At 48.2% G+C, this 10,636-nt stretch overlaps 1 protein-coding gene across 1 annotated transcript; it reads right to left on the reverse strand.

Moving 5' to 3' along the window:
* Positions 1 to 6,012: 6,012 nt before the first annotated feature.
* On the reverse strand, positions 6,013 to 9,242 carry PMAIP1 (phorbol-12-myristate-13-acetate-induced protein 1). The gene is made up of 2 exons (XM_069880637.1): positions 9,149 to 9,242; positions 6,013 to 8,749 (listed from the first exon to the last, which is right to left on the reverse strand). Exons 1-2 carry the CDS (start codon positions 9,198 to 9,200, stop codon positions 8,637 to 8,639), a joined length of 165 nt encoding a protein of 54 aa, XP_069736738.1. The 5' UTR covers positions 9,201 to 9,242; the 3' UTR covers positions 6,013 to 8,636.
* Between the last annotated feature and the right edge of the window lie 1,394 nt (positions 9,243 to 10,636).

Genomic DNA, 10,636 nt, shown 5'->3' on the forward strand with positions numbered 1-10,636 from the left:
AAGTGTTAACACTGTCCAGATGTGCATCTAAGATGTTAAATACCATCTAAGCTGTTAAATATTGAAGTTGGTAAACTTACAAGTTCTCTCGTAAGAACCATCATTTAGTGTGAAGTGAAGGCATTTAAGAAGTGTTAGAAGGTGTTTTATAGGACCAGCTTTGGTATCTTGGAAGATGTGCGTTGTTTTTTCCTGCCACTTTGCAAGACAAATGTGGATGGCAAAGGTGAAATGTTCAGAGTTTTCCTCAAGAGCCAAGGTCTTTTGAGCATGTTGGCTATAAATTGTACCTCCTGCCTCACCCCTGGGCTATAAGGGAACAGGCTATGTGTGTGTAGGGAATATGTACATACAACTAGTCCTAGACTGGTATTTGTTCTCATCCTCCACCTACCCCGGGGATAAACTCTCCTCCAAAACCCCAGTGAGCCAGCAGTGTGAACTGGACTGGAGATGACCTCTCTGTGCATGGTGTGGAGTTGTAGTGGGGCTTATGGTGGGAGGTGGACACCACAACCTCAAAACTGGGTAAGTTTGCATGAAGTGGTTCACGTTTTTACAGACACAGCTGGCTTCACCATTGCTGCATGGTAGCTTGAAGCAAGCCTGCCTCCGAGAAATATGAGTCAGCCCAAATAGCACTTCAGCTGCTCTGCCATGGGGAACACCAGAGGTGCTCAAAATCCCACACTGCCTGAGAGTGCACGAACAGATCAGCTAGTCACTGATGGGTAGGCTGAGCCAGAGGATGGAACTTGTGAGTGAAGCATTTTATCCACGTTGCAAGCCCGTGTGCATTGCTCCATGCGAGGCTGGATGCTAACAGCAGCAGCAGCACGGCTGGCAACTCCCAGCCAGCTCACACCGCGGTGCAGTCCTGCCCTCTCCTCAGTGCACACTTGGTGCTTGCCTGCATCTCTTCTGTTGTGTCTTGCAAACCTCATCGTTTCCTCCTCTGCACAGTGCTGACCTTAAGGGCCAGGTGGGCTTTTCTGCAAGGAGAGGAAGACATTCAATCTCCTGTGCCGGTGGCACAGATGGCATGTCCCTTGTCTCCAGGCTTACGCCCCAAAATCCGCTGTGCTCGCTTTCAGTTTCCTTCTCTGGGTGTTACGCCACAAGGGTGCAAGTGAGCAAGAGTAACATGAGGAAGGAAAAGCACGCCTCTTCTGCTGAATCACACTGTGGGAAAGGCTAGTGCATCAAGCTCCTGGCTTGCCCCGCAGATGCCAAGGCCTTTTCCTGGGCTGGAGGGGGAAAAGAGAAGCTTTGTGGTCTCCTAGTCCCCCTTTTGCATTGGGACCCCTTTACCCCACATCCCACTCCCTTGCTAATAGCCATGATGAGGGACATTATGGAGCGTGTATTGTTGTGCAGATGATCTTATGCCAGGCATAAAAACGGTAAACTGGGAATGGGATAGAGGGGAGGGTATAGGGTGACACAACCCACCCCCACTTTTTCAGCACATTTGTCCCCAGCTGGGGCTTGGCTTCTCCCCCAAGGCTGTATAGGGAAAAGCAAAAAGACATATTTAGCCATGAAGGTGTCTGCTTTCCCCACTCCCCTGCTGTCTTCAGTGCTGGGGGCAGCTCAGGCCCTTCTTCCTCTTTCAGTGACTCGTCTGTACCCATCCTCCTCTCTCTCTTTCTCCCTCTTTCTACTAACACTTGGCATGAGCTGGGGTACACAGAGCTCAAGCCTCAGAACTGCCTGGCTCTTACAAGATCAGTCCTGGATTTCTTCAACTAAAATCTTAATTGCCGCACACAGTGCCTAAGCAAAGAAGAATACGAAACAGAGAAGACACATTGGACTTAATCCATAAATAGATTAGTACATGTGACTTTGTTTATCCACGAAGATATGTCAAATGATAGAAAACTACTTTTAAGTTTTACCTAATTGGGTTGGGCTTCAAGGACTGGGCTTTTTCTGAAAGCCTTGAGGCACAGGCAATTGAGGAACTTGGCGCAAAAAGTATCTGATGTTTGCAGTTTGAGCATGGTTTTTTTACTCCCGTAACACTAATATACAGACCTCAGATCTGAACAAGATATGTAGAGATACCTACTTTGTTGTTTGCAATCGGGTTTGTAATTTTTTTTTGTCAAAAGTTATGGCTTATTTTTCATTTTTTTTCTTGTCTTTGCTGCTCTCCTGTTCCCTGCTAGCATCACTCAACACAACTTAATGGCCAAGTAAGTCCACATGTCTCTGGTGTGGTGGCTGGTGGCTCCAAAACCTCACCTGTGTTTCCTGGAATGGCAAACCCGGGCCATTTTATCACATTTAATGGAAGGCTGATGGTTGCTCTCTCTGTCTCTTTCCCCAGGCAGCGGTGGTGTGAAGGAGAGCCCCCAGAGGGGTGGTTCCCCGTGGCCCTCCCTGGAGCAGGGTGTGCAGGGTCTGGGTGCGGCAACCATTCAAGCAGGGGAGTGACGCCGTGGGGCAGTGCAATGGCAAGGGGAAGGAAAACCTCCCCAGGCCGTGGCCTCGAGCTACACTTCCTGGTTCCCAGGGCCACGCAGGCCCAGGCCAAGGGCCTCCATCTCATGGGGCTGGGGACATGTCCTCCCCACTGCCTCTGTGCTGCCAGACACTCGCCCTTCCCTTCACCTGGCTGGAAGGTTCAAAGCTTTGCTCCAGCAGCTTGGTGCTTTTTTTTTTTTTTTTAATTTCCTATACAATATTAGGTTGTATAAGCAATTTCACAGCACCTTCACTCTGCGTCCAGCACCTCTGTATCAATAAGTGCCTGGAAAGCAAGTGATGCTGTATTATCTAGGGCTGATGCCTGCTGCTTCTGCTGATCAGATCATTTCTTCTTGTCAAGGAGTACAGCTCAATCTAGGCTGCCATTGCCATCCCTTAGTAAACTCCATTTCAGACTTTGCCTTTGCAGAAAAAGCTCTTTCCGTGTAGTTGTGTTTCTCAAAGCATTTGACTAGTATTTCACAAATTAATGAGGATTGCAATAATTCCTAAGTCTTCTTTTCTTTGAAAACATAATTTTTTTTCAAGTTACCTGAACCTGTAGTTTCTTGGATTTTTCCCTACCTACTGAAGCTATTTCCTTGCTGTACTTACTGCCCATGCCACAACAGTGCTGGGGAAAGCCTAGTGGCTGTCATCAAAAATTACCTTACTGATACATGATCCTAGGCACAGGAGGGATGTGGACATGGTCTTCTGCAACTGGTCACATCCCGTTCAGGAATGCAAAGGGAAGGTGCAAGCAGAAATCTGCCTTTAATTGCTGCCACACATCAAGTGGCAAAGGTGGCTTATCCCAGCTCAGATCCTAGAGCTGGGGGAGAGGTGCAAAGATCACATCTCGATCTGGGCAGAGCATAAAAACACAGGCAAAACCCCAAAGGTGCGAAAGTGTGGTGATGGGTGCTATCGCAGGGCCATCCTCTGCTCTTAGCCACACAGGTGGCATGTTCACCAACCTTATACAGCGCTGATGAAGGTAACTGCTTTCTTTTGAGGTTTGCAAGCTTGCTTGTCCCCTGCAGGAAGGTGCCTTGTTCCTTCAAATGGTGACAATGACACAGAGGAGCCAGAGGAAATGTGCCAAGTGGTGCTCCCACTGTCTTTTCCTGCAGAGGAAGGAATGATGTCTCCCATCTTCTCCTGGGAAGGTGGGAGTCCCACATGTCATCTTTCAGATGCATTGAGGGGGCCTGTAGAAAAGATGGGGACAGACATTTTAGCAGGGCCTGTTGTGACAGGACAAGGAGCAGTGGTTTTAAACCCAGAAACAGTAGATTCAGACTGGATATAAACAAGAAATTTTTTATGATGAGGGTGGTGAAACACTGGAGCAGGTTGCCCAGTGGAAGGAGGCAGTGGAGGCCCCAGCCCTGGAGACATTCAAGGACAGATTGGATGGGGCTCTGAGCAACCTGCTCTAGTGGAAGATGGCCCTGCCCCTGCTGGGAAGCTGGACTAGATGACCTGTAAATGTCCCTTCCAACCCAAAACATCCTATGATTCTGTGCCATAGCGTCCATAGGCCAAAATGGCTGAGTCAATTTTATCTGAGGTCACTGCTATTTCATGGGATATCTCCTTTTGCTAAAGGAGTGACACCTGGTCCCACACTTTCGGAGAGAGCTTGCAGACTGGTGAGTTTTGTATTGCAAAGAGACTGTGCATGAGAAGGGAGCGCAGCCTTGGCACAGACAGTTTCTCATGCCATCATCCAGGCAATATATTGACACACATGGGTAAAGACTGTCACTTACAGCTGTGACAGCTTTTGGGACTATTGCTCACTGAGAGTCCCGCCACCAGACGGTCACCTGTTTCATGGAAAACCCTGCCGGATTGAGAGACAACACGTCATATCCCCAGCCCTTCCTGTCCAGCCTCGTTGCACCTCTATGGATGCACGTCATGCCCTCACACCATCTCACGCTGATGGGAGGAAAATGATAAAATTAGTCCCCTCCAGCGGTGTATGCTAAAAATAACAAGCAGCATACAAGACATTGTTTTTCAGATGACTAAAAAACATCCCGTGGGGGGAAGAGGAGAGAAGAAAGGTGTTGTCTGTTGTCTAGCAATTTGCTTAGGAAATACCACTTGTGCATCCAGTCTCAGGTATGAGAACATGAGCTGGCTAAGGGCACCAGGCTGGTTTTTTTGCCTGGCTGAGCACAGTGTGAATACAACCCAGGGCTGCACTTGTTGCTTTGGCATGTGCCCATGGGCTGTGGCTAATGGAGAGTGCTACAGGGCAGCAACTCCAGCAGTTTGCTTTGGCAGGTGGGTTTGTTTTTGTTTTTTTGATATCAGGTGCTTGCAGGTGAGTCAGGCGCCTTCAGACAGTGATGCTTTGCCGCATCCCTTTCCCTTTAAGGAGGAGCAGGTCACAAGCATCGTGCTGTGGCGGTGACCTTGCTGGAGAAGGGCCAGGCTCTGGCAGGCAGCAAATGAAGTGTCTGGATGTTTTTACAAGGCTGATGGACTTTTACAAGTGTTATTTGTTTGCTGGCTTTGCAAAGATCCACTGTGCAGCACCTGCGGTAGCACTTGGCACCAGGTTGATGGGCCTTCTTAGGACAATGATGCTGCTGTCCCTGAAGTAAAGCTCCTCTTAACTTCTGCTACTTGTTAACTGGGAAAAGGACAGGGAATTTCTTCTCTTTGATTTTTGTTTACTAGAAACCAGAGGCTTTGGCCAGGAAGCTCTAGGTCTTCCTTGCACCAGGACCACATGCCTCAGGTGTGGTATTCCCTGCACAATGAGAAGAGCACAGTAAGTCAGGGGAAAGCCTGTTGATGTGTGTGGCATAGCAGGTGAGGAACCTGGGCTCACATCTCCACCGACATGTCTTTGAGTCCCAGGTTTAGGGAGGAAGAATAAGCTCTGCGCTATCCCTTTGCTATTCCCTTTTTTTAAGCAGCATCATTTCTGCCTTTTCCAAAAGTCTGGCTTCAAACTTCAGAGAAAGTAAAAATCTGACCTTGGTGAAATGCTGTATTCCTTTCTGCCTGCATCTGAGACAAAAGCCTTTACTTGGACACCTGCCCTTCACTAAGCCCCAGGGACTCTCTCCCTCAAAGCTGCAAAACCTCTGGCAGAGGCAATGGAGCCCCTGACACCACCCAACTAACTAAATACAGGCAGTAATTGCTAGAAAATGTTAGAACAGGTGTCTCAACCTCCCATTTTAATGTTCAAGGATATGTTTATGTCTCATTCCCAGAGGTAAAATCCTAAATCTCCTGATGCATACCTACTAGCACTCTGCTGTTGCACCAATGTGTGCCTGCTGACTTGGCTTTATGGAAAGAATTTGTATAACATGATCATGCATTCAGAATCCACAAAAAAAGAAAAACAACCTAAGTTGTAACAACAATGACTCATTTTTTCTCGCAAACACTTTATTATCTCAGCAAGAATTCAAGACATACGTGCATGGGGCATACAGCAAAACATCTGGCCTGTATCCAGAATAGGCCCTAAGAAAAACAAACTTGTGTTGATACAACCATATACCAGATCCTTTGCAGAAATAACAAAAGGAATCCTAGGGAGGACATCAGCAAGCACTTACTCATATACTGGCACTGGTTGCCTGGATCTAGGTCTTTTTCCTGAGCTCCCAGCGAATGTTAGCACTCTTGACAATGCCCAGAGAAACATAAAAATATTTCACAAAAAGCAAATAGTCTTAGCAGAACTACAGAAAAAAAATATGGCTCTAATACTTAATTATATATATCCCCATAGGTATCCCCATGACAGTGTATTTACAGTGATAGGTTTCTTTTCATAACAGTAATGTATGCCACAGCCTGAAGAACTGGGCAGGCTCTCTGAAGCCTCTGCCTCATTTCCTATTGTATTCCAAAGCAGCACACATTGAGCAGAAAACTTCCATGCAAATACATTCCTGTTACTTATGTGAATGCTGAATTTTCCTGAGAGTCCCAGAGAGGCACAATCATTATTCAGTGTCCTCGATGAAGACTCCAAGACTCCACCGTGCCCAGGACATACAGTGGGAGCTCTTCTGTTGAAGTCAGGGCTGCCTTTGATGAACAGTTTTGATGGGTGCAGTGCTGGCCAGGGAGATGGTGTTTAGCCAGACAGAAACTTTACGCATTTACTTTTTAACAGCTGAAAACCTGACCCCTGTTCATGTCAGCAAAACGCATTACTTTGCAGCAGTAAGACAAATAATAACTGTTCTTGAAACATTATGTTCTCACTGAAAAGATTATTAGCTGGTTTAGAGGAGGAAGGAACTGTGCATGTGGCTTAAGCCAATGACAAAGCTGCCAGTAACATCACTGGGATGTCTTAATTCTTCCGCGCAGAAAGCTGGCAAAGCCAGCCTCTGCTTACTGAAATCAGTGACAAGAAGAAACAGCTATGCAAGAGCTGGTTGTAACAGAGCGACAAGAGCTATGTAGTAACAATGTGGCAAAGGTAGATTCAGAAGAGATAAGCAAAAAATTAGTTTTATAAATACAAACACGTATGCATTACAAGGCAGGAAAAAAACCCCAAACTTAAACAGACTCAGAATTCAGAATGTGCAACTATACAGCCTTATACAATGCGAAAGTACTTACACACATAGTTAAGAGTAGGAACTCTGACTATTGACCTAAGAAGTAGCTACAAAACGTTATCACCTTTAGCCATTTCCTTGCTAGCTTGCTCTCATGAAAAAATACTGCTTAGGATCATGTCAGATTTGAACGGACTAGCAGAGATGCTGTTTACCTTGACAGTGATCGGCATGCTTAATTCAGCTCCTCCAAAGTCAGCCAAGGGTAATAACCCCTCAGTGAGATAGACGTAGTGCATCACCATCCCCTGGATGTGCTACAGTGTCTTGATTATTCCAGAACCAAAATGTGGTTGCCATGAAATGAAATGGGAAAAAAAAAATACAAGGGAAGAACCTTCGCTTGTGAGTATCATTAAACATACAGAAATCGAAGGCTACTTCCCTGTAGTGACTGTAACATTCAATTCTGATATTATTTCTTCAAAGAGAGGTAGTTGCTTTCTTTGAATAAATAATATTCTCAAGAAAACTTGAGATTTAACTTGAATTCAGCTTTAAGATCTACTCCTGTCAAAGAGTTATTTTGTTACTTATAAAGACACAGCATTATTGTACTGTCCTCGAGAAATTCTTTGTAACGTTGAAAGATTCCTTCCACGAAACACACATATCTCAATATCTATATTTATGTAATATATATTCATTTATATATGTCTTATATAATGCTATACTAAAGTATGCTCCCTCAGTGCTGCATGAAATATTTCCATTATTATCAGAAAATATTATGCTTTCTTCTAGTTAATGTAATGTATTTTTATGTCACATTTTGAATATTTTTATACAAATTTTTGAGCCTAATGTAGGAGTCAATTGATAGTTGTCTGAAATATCATTTCGTACACATTGGGTGCACATATTTATATTTTATATATAAAAATATATACATACAAACTTATACATATATATAATATAGACTAGAACTATGCAACATTGTGTTAATCCATAGAACTGTACTTTTTACTCCCCAAGGCAACGTCCTGTAACAAATAACCTTTCAGTAAAGATAGTGGTTCACTTAAGAAACAAAATAATCCCACCCTCAGATCCCTGTCCAACAGAATCCATGCTCTGGAAAACAAAGCCAGTCAATAACCGAGCGACTGGCTTTTGCCTTGTGATGAATGATCCCAAGTTCCAGTGACGCTTGGTTTTGCTTCTTCCTGCAGGTGGTCCGAGCTCGTTGGTGAAATGTAGCTGCAGGACACAAGGGCAGAGGGTAACTGAGGAAAACGGGTTCCTGGAAGTCTCCTCAGACCAGGCTGAAGGGCAAGTTCAGTCTTGCCCCTGGTCCCCCCTCCGATGGCTCTGCCCATCGCTATCTTTTTTCCACCTGGCACTCGCACGCCAACATTGCCGTAACATTCTTCAAAGAAATCATGTCGCAACAGCCGTCCCTCAGTGGCTACCGGAGGCAAAAAAACAAGGCAAAGAGCTTTCTTCATCCATCAGGGTCAGCGAAGTCTCTCGTTCCAAATCCATGAAGCCAATGTCTTTCCCTGCTATCGAGTGCATCGTGTCCGAGTCGGGGGAGCCTCACGTTTGCGGGCAGAAGAGCTTCGTGAGGAGGTTGAGGATCTTCTGCCGCAGGTCCCACTTGTCTCCAATCCTGCGCAGCTGCAGGGCGCACTCCGCCGCCACCTCCCGCTCTGCAGGCACACGCAGACACTCGTAATCGGGTCTAATTCTACTGGCATCTCGGCAGCATCCTACGTTTCCCCCATCCTTTCTCTTCCCTCAGCGTCATCCCCTCTTCCCGCCCCTCCCCGCTTCCCCTCTAAGCTCCGCGGGTGGAGAAGCGTGTGGGTATCCCTCGCATCCCATCCCATCGCACCCCATCCCATCGCACCCCATCCCATCGCATCCCATCCCATCGCACCCCATCCCGTCGCATCCCATCCCATCGCATCCCATCCCACCGAATCCAATCGCATCGCATCGCATCCCACCGAATCCCACCGCATCCCATCGCATCCCATCGCATCCCACCGCTTCCCACCGCATCCCACCGCATCCCACCGCACCCCGCTCCCTCCGCCCCGCGGTACCTGCGGGAGAGGCAGAAGGGGAGGTTTTGCGCAGGGTCTTGCCGGGCATCATCGCGACGCGCTGGGCGCTGCTGGGCGGCGGCGGCGGAGTGAGGCCGAGCGGGGCGGAGCGGCAGCTTAAGAGGAGGCGGTGCGGCGGGGCTTTCCCCGAGCCGTGACGTGGGAATCAGGGGGCATCCCGCCCCCGCGCCCGGCGGGCGAGCGGAGGCGTGTCGGAGCTAGCCACGGGCCGAGCCGGACCGGCCCCGCGCCGGGACAGCGCGGGGGGCGTGATTGGGAGAGGAGGGGGAGGGTTGGAGTGTCATTGGGAAGAAGAGGTGGAGGGATGGGGGTGTGCCTGGGGAGAGAAGAGGTGGAGGGTTGGAGTGTCATTGGGAAGAAGAGATCCGGGGATGGATTGTCATGGGGAAAGAAGAGGTAGAGGGATGGGGTGTCATTGGGAAGAAGAGGTGGAGAGATGGGGTGAGCTTGGGAAGAAGAGATGGTGGGATGGGGTATGCTTGGTAAGGAAAGAAGAGGTGGAGGGATGGGGTGTCATCAGGAAGAAGAGGTGGACGGATGGGGTGAGCTTGGGAGAGGAGAGGTGGAGGGTTGGGGTGTCATGGGAAGAAGAGGTGGACGGATGGGGTGTCATCGGGAAGAAGAGGTGGAGGGATGGGGTGAGCTTGGGAAGAGGAGATCAAGGGATGGGATGTCATTGGGAAGAAGAGGTGGAGGGATGGGGTGTGCTTGGGAAGAAGAGATGGAGGGATGGGGTATGCTTGGTAAGGAAAGAAGAGGTGGAGGGATGGGGTGTCATCAGGAAGAAGAGGTGGACGGATGGGGTGAGCTTGGGAAGAAGAGATGGAGGGATGGGGTGTCATGGGAAGAGAAGAGGTGTAAGGATGGGGTGTGCTTGGGGAGAAGAGGTGGAGGAATGGGGTGTCATTGGAGGAGAAGAGGTGGAGGGATGGGATGTCATTGGGGCAGAGGAGCTAGAGTTGTCAGATGGGGTGGAGAAATGTGATTTGCATCTTCTGGGCAAGGAGAGATGGAGGGATAGGTTGTGCTTGTGGGAGAAAGGCTAGAGACAAGGGATGGGCCTATTGTGGGCAGGGATGGGTCCAGGTATGGGTTTTGCATCTTTGGGGCAAAAAGAGGTGGAGGTCTGGGGTGTGTTTGTGGCAGAAGAGGTAGAGTGATGAAGTGTGTTTAAGGGAGAACAGGTGAAGGAATGGAACAACCTTGGGGGATAAGAGGTTGAGGGACATTGTGGAGGGACAACGTGTATCTGGGGAGAAGAGGTGGAAGAATGGGGTGAACTCCGGGAAGAAGAGCTAGAGGTGTGGGATGTGTTTGTGGTGGGTCAGGAGTGATGGAGGGATGGGAGTTGCATATTCTGGTCAAAAGCAGGCAGAGGCGTGGAGTATGTTTTCGCTGGGCAACAACAGATTGAAGGGTGGGCTGTGCTTTTGGTGTTGGTCCAGGAGAGATGGACGAGGTTGTACT

Source organism: Phaenicophaeus curvirostris, chromosome Z (assembly GCF_032191515.1).
Source record: "Phaenicophaeus curvirostris isolate KB17595 chromosome Z, BPBGC_Pcur_1.0, whole genome shotgun sequence".
Taxonomy (NCBI): domain Eukaryota; kingdom Metazoa; phylum Chordata; class Aves; order Cuculiformes; family Cuculidae; genus Phaenicophaeus; species Phaenicophaeus curvirostris.